The 13,837-nt window shown below is 41.8% G+C and overlaps 1 protein-coding gene across 1 annotated transcript; it reads left to right on the top strand.

Moving 5' to 3' along the window:
• On the top strand, positions 1-2,019 carry LOC110901979. Its single transcript, XM_022148729.1, has one exon. It carries the CDS (start codon positions 1-3, stop codon positions 2,017-2,019), a length of 2,019 nt encoding a protein of 672 aa, XP_022004421.1.
• Positions 2,020-13,837: the final 11,818 nt, after the last annotated feature.

The following is a 13,837-nucleotide window of genomic DNA, read 5'->3' as shown; positions in this document are numbered from 1 at the left end:
ATGGAAATGTTGAAGCAAATGAAAAAAGACCAAGAAGTGCAAGCTAAATCTCATCAAGCATTGGAAAAGCAAGTTGCCCAACTAGCGACCGAGATGGCACAAGGGAGAAAAGATTCGAGTCGATTGCCTAGTGATACCACGAAGAATCCACAGCATCAAGGGAGTTCGTCTAACGCCAGGATTAATCAGGTAAGTATTCTTCGTTCTGGGAAAGTTTACGATAATCAGGTTGGGACTCCTCCCCGGTTGGTTGAAGGTGTTGTGGAGGAGGTTGATGAGGAAAACGAGTCCGATGCGGAGCCGGAACCTATTAGCCCTAAAAAGAATAAAAAAGAAAATCTCGAAAATAATAGGGTGATAGATACTGAACCGGGTGACAAAAAGGAGAAGGGTATGGAGGGTAATACCGTACCATTTCCTACGGCTTTAATTAATCCCGAAACAAAAGTTGTTAATAAACGGGGCCCACAACAGGATGAGATGTGGGAAGTTTTTAAACAGGTGAAAATTAATCTCCCGTTACTAGACGCAATCAAGCAGGTTCCGGCATATGCAAAATATTTGAAAGAGCTTTGCACTCAAAAACGGCACAACAAATTTCCGAAAAAGATAGCTTTAACCGAAAAAGTTAGTGCCGTTCTGTCGGGTGATCTTCCACCAAAGCTCCGAGATCCAGGTGCTCCTCTAATCCCCATTCAAGTGGGTGAATTTAAGATGAGTCGAGCCTTGCTGGATTTGGGAGCAAGTGTTAGCATCTTACCGGGAAGTTTATACGATCAATACGACTTCGGACCATTGAAACAAGCCGACACCACCGTGGTGTTGGCCGACTTGACGTTAAAACTACCCCGGGGGATCTTACGTGATGTCATTGTCAAAGTTGACGAGTTTTATTACCCGGTTGACTTTTTGGTTTTAGATTATGTGCAAATTGAAAATACTAAACAACCTAATGTCATACTTGGTAGACCATTTTTAGCAACCGCTAATGCACTAATCGATTGTAGAAATGGTACGGTTGACATCACGTTTGGAAATCGTAAGGTCCGATTAAATGCTTTTGCCCGTGCATCTGATTCTCTAGTCAATGATGAATGCTTCATGGCGGACATTATTGACGGGTGTTATCCTCACGAAAGTGGGGAATGCACTATAGAGACGTGTTTTGTTTGTGACAGGGATTTGGCAGAAATAGAGGTGGAATTGGAATATGCGGAAGAAGAGTTGGAGGTGATGGCTGCTAAGGAATTGAAGCCGACTTGGACATATCAAGTCGAGAATTTACCGAATCATATTGACACTCAATTGAAGCCATCACTTGAGTCACCTCCACAAGTCGAGTTGAAGACATTGCCAAAGCATTTGAAGTATGCTTTTGTGGGCGACAACAACACCCTACCGGTAATTATTGCTTCCAATTTATCACTTGAACAGGAAAAAGCTTTGATGGAAGTGTTGATAGCCAACCGGGCTGCAATTGGGTGGACAATCGCTGATCTCAAGGGGATTAGTCCATCCATTGTTATGCACAAGATCATCACGGAGGAGGGAGCAAAACCGGCTCGAGATGCTCAACGAAGACTGAACCCAAACATGCGGGAAATTGTGAAAAAGGAAGTCTTAAAGTGGTTGGATGCAGGGATCATCTATCCCATATCGGACAGTACTTGGGTGAGTCCGACACAGACGGTGCCTAAAAAGGCGGGCATCCAGATTGTTACAGGTGAAGACGGTAAGGAAGTGGCCACCCGGCCGGTAACCGGGTGGAGAATTTGCATAGATTATAGAAAGTTGAATGCTGCAACTTCAAAGGATCACTTCCCACTTCCTTTTATTGATCAGATTGTGGAAAAGCTCGCAGGTCAGAAATTTTACTGTTTTCTTGATGGTTATTCAGGTTATAATCAGATTGCTATTCATCCTGATGATCAACAAAAGACTACGTTTACCTGTCCTTACGGTACTTTTGCGTTTAGGCGAATGCCGTTTGGACTGTGTAATGCCCCGGCCACCTTCTAAAGGTGTATGATGAGTATCTTTTCAGATATGGTCGGGGAGTCTTTGGAAATTTTTATGGATGATTTTTCAATCTTTGGCACATCTTTTGAGGCCTGTTTGGAACAATTATCACGAGTGCTAAAAAGATGTGTTGAAACAAACCTGGTATTAAGTTGGGAAAAGAGCCATTTTATGGTTCAGGAAGGCATCGTGTTGGGACACGTTGTCTCGAGTAAGGGGATTGAAGTGGATCACGCAAAAATTCAAGTAATTTCGACCTTACCACCACCCACAAGTGTCAAAGGCGTCCGTTCCTTTCTTGGACACGCCGGTTTTTACAGACGGTTCATTAAAAACTTTTCAGTTATCACTAAACCGTTGTGTAATCTTTTGTTAAAAGATGTCCCATTTGTTTTTGACAAGCATTGTAAAAGATCCTTTTGAGACACTAAAACAAAAGTTAGTTGAAGCACCCATCCTACAATCCCCTAATTGGTCACTTCCTTTTGAAATAATGTGCGATGCGAGTGACTATGCAGTAGGTGCAGTTTTGGGACAGAGAGTTGACAAGAAACCGGTGGCAATCTATTATGCGAGCAAGACTCTCGCGGATGCTCAGTTGAATTACACAACCACGGAAAAGGAGCTGCTTGCTGTTGTCTATGCTTTAGACAAGTTTAGACCTTATATTTGTGGTAGTAAAGTAATTGTGTTTTCTGATCACTCTGCAATTAGGTATCTTATGGAGAAAAAGGACGCAAAGCCAAGGCTTATCAGATGGATCCTTTTATTGCAAGAATTCGATTTGGAGATACGAGATAAGAAGGGAAGCGAAAACGTGGTGGCAGACCATCTGTCACGAGTGGTGAATGAGATTGAAGGACCTGAACATGACATTCTGGAAACTTTTCCAGACGGGCATTTACTTACTATTGATACTCAACCATGGTTTGCTAACTTTGCTAATTATGCTCATTCAGGTATCATTCCGGACCATTGGTCGAGATCTAGGAAGGCGCACTTTCTTTCACAAGCAAAGCAGTATATATGGGATGAACCGGATCTGTTTAAAGTTGGAGCTGATCAGATTATCAGGAAGTGTGTTGAGGATGAAGAAATTCCATCAGTTTTGTCATTGGTGCACGAGTCCGCATGTGGTGGACATTTCAGTGGACAGAAAACGGCACGAAAAGTGCTATCGTGTGGGCTATATTGGCCTACGGTGTTTAGGGATTCGTTTGAATACGCTAAGAATTGTTTACGATGTCAACAGATGGGTAGCATTTCGAAACGGGATGAGATGCCCATGCAGCCAATCCTCGTTGTCGATATCTTCGACGTATGGGGAATTGACTTTATGGGCCCATTCCCGAATTCGTTTGGAAATCTTTACATCTTGGTGGCAGTGGATTACGTGTCCAAATGGGTTGAGGTTATTGCCACCAAGACTAATGACCATAAGGTTGTTTGCAAGTTCGTTCAATCGAACATTTTTTCGAGATTTGTTGTCCCTCGTGTGATCATAAGTGATGGGGGTCTCATTTCAAGAATTTCAACTTTGGCAAACTCCTTAAGAGATATGGTGTTGATCATCGAATTGCCACTCCGTATCATCCTCAAACGAGTGGGCAAGTCGAAGTTTCTAATTGACAAATTAAAGAAATTTTACAAAAAACTGTGCGAGCCGACCGCAAGGATTGGTCCAATAAATTGGACGATGCTTTGTGGGCGTATCGTACAGCGTACAAAACACCGATTGGAACAACACCGTATCGATTGGTCTATGGAAAAGGATGTCATTTACCGGTAGAAATTGCACATCGTGCATTTTGGGCAGTTAAACAGATTAACATTGATTATGATACTGCAGGTAAGGAGAGACAATTGACATTGGGTGAACTTGGAAGAGATAAGGAATGAGGCTTACGATTGTGCTGCTGCATACAAAGATACGATGAAGAAAGTGCACGACGCGAAGATCAAGCCGAAAGTGTTTGAAGTTGGCCAGCTTGTTTGGTTGTACAATTCCAGGTTGAAATTGTTCCCTGGAAAGCTGAAGAGTAAATGGACAGGACCTTATCGTGTGACCAAAGTTGGAAAACACGGTGATGTCGAGATTGAGGACTTTGATGATCATATCCGCCAGATGGTGAACGGCCATAGACTGAAGTCGTACTTCAATGCGCGAGAAATTAACGGTCCTGGGAAGAACGTGGAGGTGCTATACGTAAGCACAGTCCGCGAGTATGTTGAGTAATCGCACAGGTACGATCTGGCTGAAGATCTAAAACTTAGCGCTCTTAGGAGGCAGCCTAAGGTTCATTTGTAATTCATGTTTTTGTTTTCGTAGTTAGTTAGATTGTTTTTAGTGAGTTTTCGAGTATAACAGTGCCGTTAATCAAGTGTGGGGATGCTCGGGTGGTTTGGTTAGGCTTTAGTGCAGTTGAGGGCAACGCACACTCATTGGGGGGGGTAGGACAAGGTGATTTTCGGGTTGAAAAATCAGTTTTTGGGGCATTTTTGAACAATTTTCGGTTGTTTTCGGGTTGTTTCCGGAGTATTGCAGGGATATGAGATGATTAGGAGAAGAGAACTATCTGAAGAGGAGCCACAGGTATGTTTTTAGAGCTGAATTATCATAAAAACTCGTTTGGGGGGTGAAGGAGGTGAAAACAAGTGAAAAACCAAAAATTTTCTAAGGCATGGAAACTAAAAATTTAAGCAAACTCCTGGAAAATTGGTTCCCAGGCGTGTCGCGGACGAATCCGTTGTCATTTCCGCGTGTCGCCTAGCATGCAAGTCAAAAAGTCAATTTTTTTAAAACAGGTTAGCGTGTCGCGTAGGGTTCCTCTTACTCTTCCGCGTATCGCGGCCCAAACCCACCAAATAAAATCCTGGGTCACGCTCAGTCTTTCACCCTCAGCTCTCTTCTCTATTCTCTTTATTCTTCACCCTCCCGTCCGACCACTCTACCCACCGCCGACCTGTTACCTCACCGGTACCACCATACCCATTACCGCCGACCATTAATCATCTACCGCCCCGACTATCTCCTCTCTTGTCGCCGACAACCACCTCCGAACAGCCACCATCTCCGATTATTCATCGGAAGACACCGACAATCACCCCCGCCGGCTACCATCCGAGTAACGACCAGACTCTTCGATTGAAAGATTCATAATTTCTCTGTTTTCAGTTTGAAAAGAACCCAGGTATGAAAGCTTGCATTTTTATTTGCTTTCTGAAGATAATTATGCTATGTTTTTGAAATCTTGAAGATTATTATGTGGGTACAAGTGGGTGTTGAATGAAGATTGTGAAAAAAAATGGGTTTTGAGTTGAGAGATATTTCAAAAACAGGGGTTTAGGTGCAAGTAGGTTGATTCGCACAGTAGTTTGAGTTGTGAAGTAGTGATTTTTGGTTTAATTGATATTTGTGGTATGATTCTCGCTTCAGTTATTTGATGTGGATAGTGTTCGGGTTAACCGAACATAGGAGGTAGGACAGTAAAATGAAGTTTATTGGGTGATTAGTGGGATATGGTGATCTAGCTGCATTTTGTTGAAGTTGGAGTTGAAAGTAGGTTGCGCAAAGTTGCGTTTGGTTTAATGAGGCGAGTTTAGATAGCAAGTACGTTGCGGATAGCAAGTTGGCGATAATGTTTAGGATTGTTGGAAAGAGCTTATGAGTGGATAAATGGTACATGTGCATTCGCTAAGAAGTTAAAGGGTATTAAAGGAGTCGATAAAGTTTACATTATAGTCATTAATTGTGATTTAGTAGTTAAGATGTGCGAGTAGTAAGGAAAATGATTAGCGTCGAGGCGATTGAGTTTGAGCGGAAAGTTAGGCCGGTTGGTAGTCGGGGCTCGGTTTGTATAGTGTACATATTAAAAAAAAAGAATAATTTTATAAATAAATTCTGAAAAATTTTAAAAAGCTTCCGACCCTCTTTCGAAGGCCGATTCTGATTGTTAAGAGTTGAAATCGAGTTAGAAAATGGATTTTTCATGGTCGGTCGGTCCCTTCGTACTCAATCTCCATTCGAACGGATTGACCGATTTAAATGATTTTCCAAGACAAGTCGGCATTCGATTGAAACTTGTAACCGCGAATGAAATGCTATACGGTTACAAGTTCGATGTTACGGTATTAATTGTGTGATGTTGTTTCTTGTTGACAGGATGTCGGATGAGGGATCTAGTCGCACCGGGTCAAAGAAAAGGAAGAGAATACGGGGACCGGTTCGATACAGTGGGCCGGAAAATCCTCCTATGCCGGAAACACCAATCCTTCCGGTAGATCAAAGGGTGTTACGGAATCATACGCTTTTGGATTTTGAACTGGGCACAGATGAATTAGCGCGAAGGGATAAGTTTTGTACAATGCAGTTGTATAAGCATAGAACATTCAACTGGGAAATGTTAGAAGCCATGGGGGAAAGGCAAAGAATGGAGGAATTCATGGGCCCGAGATGGTTAGACGCACTAAGATGCAATGATCCGCAGTACGCTGAGCTGACAACGGAGTTTCATTCCACGTTTAAATATGACATGGATCGATATTTTGAGCCTTACACGTTGTCGTTCAGCTTAGGTAGACATCACTATGTATGGAGTGCGGAGCAGTTTGCACGCGCGGTTGGTTTTTATGCTGAGGGAGAATTATTTCAGAGTGCATTACGTGGGCCGTGCAAGAAGAAGGATTATCGGACAGAGTATGTGTTGGAGTCTGAGTTGGATGCAGTCGAACATGATGAGGAATATGTTGGAGCAGCAGCAGGTTCCCATCCCAGATTGGTTTCCGCCACATCAGCCGCTGCAGAGGGATGATGATGATGAGTAGATGGTTCTAGCAGTATCAGCGCCGGTGATTTTGGTTATCTTTTGTATTTTTTTTCCCTTTATTTTGTTTTAACTGATGATGGTCTGTACTTAACTTGATATTCGACATCTTTGGGGAAAATTGTAAGGGTTAACCGGTTGGGCTGATATATATATATATTTATTATGCTATGATTATGTTTGGTGATGTTGCTAGAATTAGTAATGGGTCGTATGTGGCTGGGGAACTATGATTGGAGTGCGAGGCGTTTTGGAAGGCGTGGAACTAGACAGATGCAGAGTGGCAAGGAAATCAGGGGAGTCTGTTCCAATTGTTGTTGTTGTTTTTTTTTATTTCTATTTTTATTTTCAGTTTGTTTGAGTCATAGTTTCCTTCTTCATTGAGGACAATGAAGGAAATAAGTGCGGGGAGGGGGAAACTAGCATTTAGTTTAGGTGTCGTGTCATTGTAGTTCAGTCATAGTTAAAAAAAAAAAGAGAGAAAATAGAAAATGTCCCGTAAAGGTTTTCGCATAAAATGGAAAATGATAGGTGTAATTAAATCAGTGGCTTTTCGATTACTATATATATGAGATAATAAATAGTCGGTCACACGTCTAATTTAGGATATGTGGGTAGGCCCAGTCGGTTGAAAGGTTCCTTAGGCTTGATATAAAATAACTTAAAATAGGAGTCTTGTGGGTTCCCGCCTTAGGAGCTATGGTGAAACTGAAACTGTGGAAGGTATAAGAGGTACGTCATAAGTAAGAAACTTATAAGTTTCTCCGATTAAACTGGCACACCTGTTTCTTTTTGTGAAAACAAATCCGAAACAGTATGGCGCCCGAAAAGAAAAAAAAATCATTCCATCCATCCATTCACCTGAGCACATGTAAAAAAACAAAAAAAAAAAAAACGTGAAGTTTATGGCATTAACCATGGGGATGGTGACTCGTGTGGCGTATGTCCGCTAAACTGATCGTATACAAAAGCATGTAAGCTCGCAATATCATCCATTCTTCCATCATAAGGTTTAATCGGACTAACATAAGAGTTTTTTATATAAGACGGTAGATTTAATAGCTTTTAATCTCATAAGCTTGAAATGGGAATAAGTGGAGTCGTAGTCTTTTGAGTGTGGGACCCATAGATGACTATACACTACTTGAACTTAATGGATCGAAAATAAAGGCTTGGAAACCGACGGTTGGGTTTAAGTGGACAGTATATTCACAATCGTGGTTAACGTGTGATTAGATTCATTTTAATAATATAATTGAATATATCGAAAGCCATTTGTTTTGATTGTGATTCCATTGCGAATAATTTTTCGGGGACGAAAAAAGATAAGTGTGGGGATGTGATGTTAAGTTAAAATAGGCATAGTTTATTGTGTTAAGTGTCGATTGTTAGTTCGTTGCATACGTTAAGTGGTAGGAGTTAGGTTACTTATAGAATACTGATGTTTGTGTTTAGCAGGGCTTAAAACAGGGAATAATGAAGGTTTAAGGAGCTGACGAGTCAACATATGGAGCTGAACCGGAAAAAGGCAACAGGGGCAGGCCCGCGATACGCGGAACAGGAGCTGGTTAGCTCCGCGACACGCCTGAGGACGTTAAATGAAGCCGGCCCAGATACCTGTCCCCGCGATATGCGGGGTGATATGTGTGTTCTGTCGCGACTCGCGGGGGAAGGTGCCGAGAAGAAAAGGTTTTTAATCGATACGATGGGATTTTTAGGGTTGTTCGCTAACTTCTGGAACAAGCAGCCGGCAATCAGGTTTTGGACGAACGAAAAAGCATCATTTTCCATCAGACGCCATCATTCAAATCGATACTTCATGTTTTGCAATTCTCGAATCATTACCGAAGCTAGTATGACAACCATGTGCGGCTAAACTTCTCGTAACTTCTACTCGGATGAACTTTTACATTGTTTTGCATTAATTCTTGTTTGCGGATTCGTGTAACTGGTACAGCTTGACCACTCGTGTTGGATTCTTGGTAAACGTTTATTGTGTTTGAATTATTTGTCGTTTATTAAGCGTATTGGCAACTTTCTTGTGTTGTTAGCGGGTTGGTAAATTGGCGGGTAGTTGATACAATTGAACGGGTTATTAGGTGGCATAGTGAATCTTAAAAACTATCCTTGATAACTAATCAGATTCATTAATTCCGAGGCCATGTCTATGTGGTGTTTTGAATCGGTAAACAGGTTTTGATGTTAAACGGGTAATTGGGATTCCGGGTAGAGGTTATTCTTTCTCGTATTAATTACAACTTTATTAATTAGCTTTCTAGTTTTTATAATCAAATTCACAAACCCCCCAATCTAGTTAATTTAGTTCTTAGTTAAAAACGTGACACTGACCACAAATTCCTCGTGGATACGATACCCTACTTACGCTATCTACGTAGCTTATTTAGGTTTTTGATTGACCCTTACGACAGTCATCATGCACCTACAAGGATTTCATGGCATGTAAGCCTACAACTTATAATGGAGAAATTGATCCCATCGAATGCCAAAGATGGATAGCTAACATGGAGGGAGTGTTCATTCGAAGTCATTGTGACAAAGAAGATCAAGTCATGTTTGCCACGGGGCAACTTTTACGAAGGGCTAAAGGTTGGTGGGATTCGTATAGTAAGGAGATCGGAGAGGATAGAGTTCAAACTTTGACTTAACTTTGACTTGGCAAGAATTCAAACAACCTTTTATTAAGTACCATTGTCCACAATCAGCCGTGGATCGAATCCAAGAAGACTTTCTTCGACTCCGACAAAAGGATGAATCAGTCAATGAGATCACGAACACTTTCCTTGATCAGCTGAAGTTTTGCGAAGAAATAGTCGGAACAGAGAGGAAGAAGATTATCCGTTATCATGGCATGCTTAAAGCTGAAATTCGGGAGTTCATAACTCCTTCTAAATGTGAAACTTTGGACGAGATTATTGACCTGGCAAATGATAGGGAAATTGAGATAAAGAGGCAGGATGAACGCGGGGAGAAAAGGCAAGCTAAGAAGGGGTCAACACAAGGTTCTTCTAAGAAACCTAAAACACACGCTCAAGGAAAGAAAGAAGTTTCTAAAGGAGGGTTTCCACGATGTAAAACGTGTGGAAAACCCCATTCGGGAGAATGTTTATTGGGAAAGAGAGGATGTTACAACTGCGGGCAAGAAGGGCATCCTTATTATAACTACCCAAATCCTAAGAGGGTGTGCAACAACTGTAATGAATCGGGCCATGTGAAAGCCGAATGCCCGAAGCTCAAACAAGGAGTAAAGAAAGAAGGAAAGAAAGAAGAACCCGCTAAAGCTAAGGGAAGAATGTTCCAAATCTCCACGGAAGAAGCTAGAGCTCACCCGAATGTGGTGCCAGGTATCTTTACGATAAACTCTATACCTACGTATGTGTTGTTTGATACTGGGGCTAGTAGGTCATTCATTTCAATTGAGTTTGCACATTCCCCTATGTTCACAATAGAAAGAATGCCTACACCACTCGAGGTAGAAATAGCCGATTGTAAGAGTTACCTTTTACACGAAATATGTAGGAATTGTAGAATCACTATAGAGGACGAAGATTTTAACATTGATTTGATTCCCATGGTCCTAGGAGAATTCAGGGTAGTAGTAGGTATGGATTGGTTATCCCGCCATCATGCGGAAATCTTATGCGAAAGCAAAATTATTCATGTGACAACTCCTTGGGGGAGACGGGTAAGTATTCATGGGGAAAGGAAAGTAGAGGCAAAATTCTGTACTATCCTAGAAGCAGTTAAGTATGTGAAGAATGGAAGTAAGGCATTCTTAGCCTATGTTGTCGATACAAAAATAGGTGCTTTAAGGGTTGAAGATACTAAGATTGTGAACGAATACTCGGATGTGTTTCCGGATGAATTGCCGGGACTCCCACCCAAGCGAGAAGTCGAATTTCGTATTGAACTGGAACCAAATGTCAATCAGGTAGCCAAGGCCCCTTACCAGTTGGCACCCGCGGAAGTACGAGAATTAATGGTTCAATTACAAGAACTTCTTGTCAAGGGCTTTATACGCCCTAGCGTGTCCCCGTGGGGAGCGCCCGTTTTGTTCGTTAAAAAGAAGGATGGGTCGATGAGAATGTGCATCGACTATCGTGAGCTCAACAAACTCATGATAAAGAACTGGTACCCTCTTCCGAGAATAGATGATCTTTTTGATCAACTACAAGGGGCAAGTTGGTTCTCAAAAATCAACTTGCGATCGGGTTACCATCAAGTACGAGTAAGGGAAGAGGACGTACCTAAGACTGCGTTCAGAACCTGCTACGGACATTACGAATTTCTAGTAATGTCATTCGGATTAACTAACGCTCCGGCCGCTTTTATGGATTTAATGAATAGAGTATGCCGAAATATGCTAGATCAGTTTATCATAGTGTTCATTGATGACATTTTAGTATACTCTTGTAGCGAGTCTGAACATGCGAGTCACCTACGTCAGGTGCTTGAAACGCTTCGAAAGGAAAAGTTATATGCTAAATTTTCTAAATGTGCGTTTTGGCTCAGGGAAGTGCAGTTCTTAGGCCATGTAATCAATGAGAAAGGGATTTTGGTGGATCCCACTAAGGTGGAAGCTGTAATAAATTGGGTACCCCCGAAGAATGTTAGTGAAGTAAGAAGTTTCCTAGGTCTAGCCGGCTATTATCGGAGATTTATCCAAGATTTCTCCAAAATAGCCCTCCCTTTAACCAAGCTAACAAAGAAAGAAGAAAGGTTTGAATGGAGTGATGATCAACAGAAGGCTTTTCGAATGTTAAAGGAGAAATTGTCAAGCTCTCCCGTATTAACCCTGCCAGAGGGAACGAAAGATTTAGTTGTATACGCGGATGCATCTCATCAAGGGTTGGGTTGTGTCTTGATGCAACGAGGCAAGGTTATTGCCTACGCTTCAAGACAACTAAAGCAACATGAAAATAACTATCCAACCCACGATCTTGAACTGGCGGCGGTAGTGTTTGCCTTAAAAATCTGGAGGCATTATCTGTATGGAACAAAGTGTACAATTTATTCAGACCACAAAAGCCTTAAATACTTCTTCGAGCAGAAAGACCTCAATATGAGGCAACGGAGGTGGTTGGAATTGATTAAGGATTATGACTGTGACATTCTTTACCATCCGGGTAAAGCTAATGTTATGGCGGATGCACTAAGCCGAAAAGAATACCCACCACCTATTCGAGTGAAATCGATGAGAATGATAGTTACCCCAAACCTTCTTGAAACAATACGGGAGGCGCAAGATAAGTCCTTAAATGTCGGTGATCCGAAAAGTGAAAGAACGAAAGGGTTTGAAAATAAATTTGAAGTAAACGCGAGTGGGTTAAGAACGAGGTTTGGGCGGGTGTGGGTACCACGTCACTGTGAAGCGAAAACCTTATTATTAGAAGAAGCACACAAATCCCGTTACTCGGTTCATCCGGGAGCCACTAAAATGTATTGAGATTTGAAAGAAAATTATTGGTGGCCGGGAATGAAACGCGACATTGTTAAGTATGTATCTAAATGCTTGACGTGTTCCCAAGTAAAGGCGGAACATCAAAAACCTTACGGGAAACTACAACCTTTAGAAATCCCGGTATGGAAATGGGAGGATGTAACCATGGATCTTGTAACCAAACTTCCGAAAACAAAGAATGGGCATGACGCAATATGGGTCGTTATCGACCGCCTTACCAAAAGCGCCCATTTCCTACCCATCCGAGAGACTTATTCCTCGGAAAGGTTAGCGGAAATTTATGTGAATGAGATCGTTTCTCGCCATGGTGTACCGGTGTCTATTGTTTCAGATCGGGATACGCGATTCACCTCCCGTTACTGGCGGAAATTTCATGAAGGAATGGGTACCCAATTGCATGTGAGTACCGCATACCACCCACAAACGGATGGTCAATCCGAACGAACCATTCAAACTCTCGTAGACATGTTGAGAGCGTGTGTGATGGATTTCGGGGGAAATTGGGATGAACATTTGCCATTGGTGGAATTTTCGTATAATAACAGCTACCAAAGTAGCATACAAATGGCGCCGAATTAAATGTTGTATGGGAGAAGGTGTAGAACCCCTGTTTGTTGGGGAGAAGTGGGACAAAGAGAACTCGCACCGAATGATGTAGTGGCGATAACTAACGAAAAGATCGACATCGTACGGGCTCTATTAAAAGCAGTGCAAGACCGACAAAAGTCCTATGCAGATAAAAGAAGACGCCCTATTGAGTTCCAAGTGGGGGACCGAGTGTTCCTGAAGGTGTCCCCGTGGAAGGGCATAATTCGATTCCGTAAGCGAGGAAAGCTGGGTCCCCGATATATCGGACCGTTCGAGATTTTGGCTCGAATTGGAAAGGTAGCCTACCGGTTAGAATTACCTTCCTCATTAGAAGGAATTCACGATACCTTTCATGTGTCACAATTACGGAAATGTCTAACGGATGAAACGGCCCATGTACCCCTCGAAGACATTGAAATAGACGAGAAAATGAATTACATAGAAAGACCGGTAGCTATAAAGGATTCCAAGGTGAAGACTCTTCACAATAAGGAAGTCAAGCAAATATTAGTTAAATGGCAACACCGAAAGGGGTCGGATCTCACTTGGGAATCAGAGGATGAAATGAGAAGGTTCTACCCATCTTTATTTGGTACGTAAGACAGGTTTCGGGGACGAAACCCTCTTTAAGGGGGGTAGACTTGTAACGCCCCAAAAATTTTATTATTATATGATTTGATATAAAATTTATGTATGAAGTCTTGAGATTAAATGGTAACCATAGACTTTTAGTAATAGTATGTTATTTACCATGATTAGTAAAACTAACTAAGTAAAATAAACAAAGTTTACTATGAGAAAAGAAAGAAAGAAATCTAAATAAAGGATGGGTAACTAGTTGATAAGTAGCCAAACATAAGGGGCTGAATGTGAAAGTTAGTGAATTAGAATGTTATAACAAATTTAGTCAGATAGTGGGGGGTGTATG

The sequence above is a fragment of the Helianthus annuus genome, chromosome 13 (assembly GCF_002127325.2).
Source record: "Helianthus annuus cultivar XRQ/B chromosome 13, HanXRQr2.0-SUNRISE, whole genome shotgun sequence".
Taxonomy (NCBI): Eukaryota; Viridiplantae; Streptophyta; class Magnoliopsida; order Asterales; family Asteraceae; genus Helianthus; species Helianthus annuus.
Note: the sequence above shows the minus strand (reverse complement) of the source record. Positions and strands in the feature narration are given on the sequence as shown.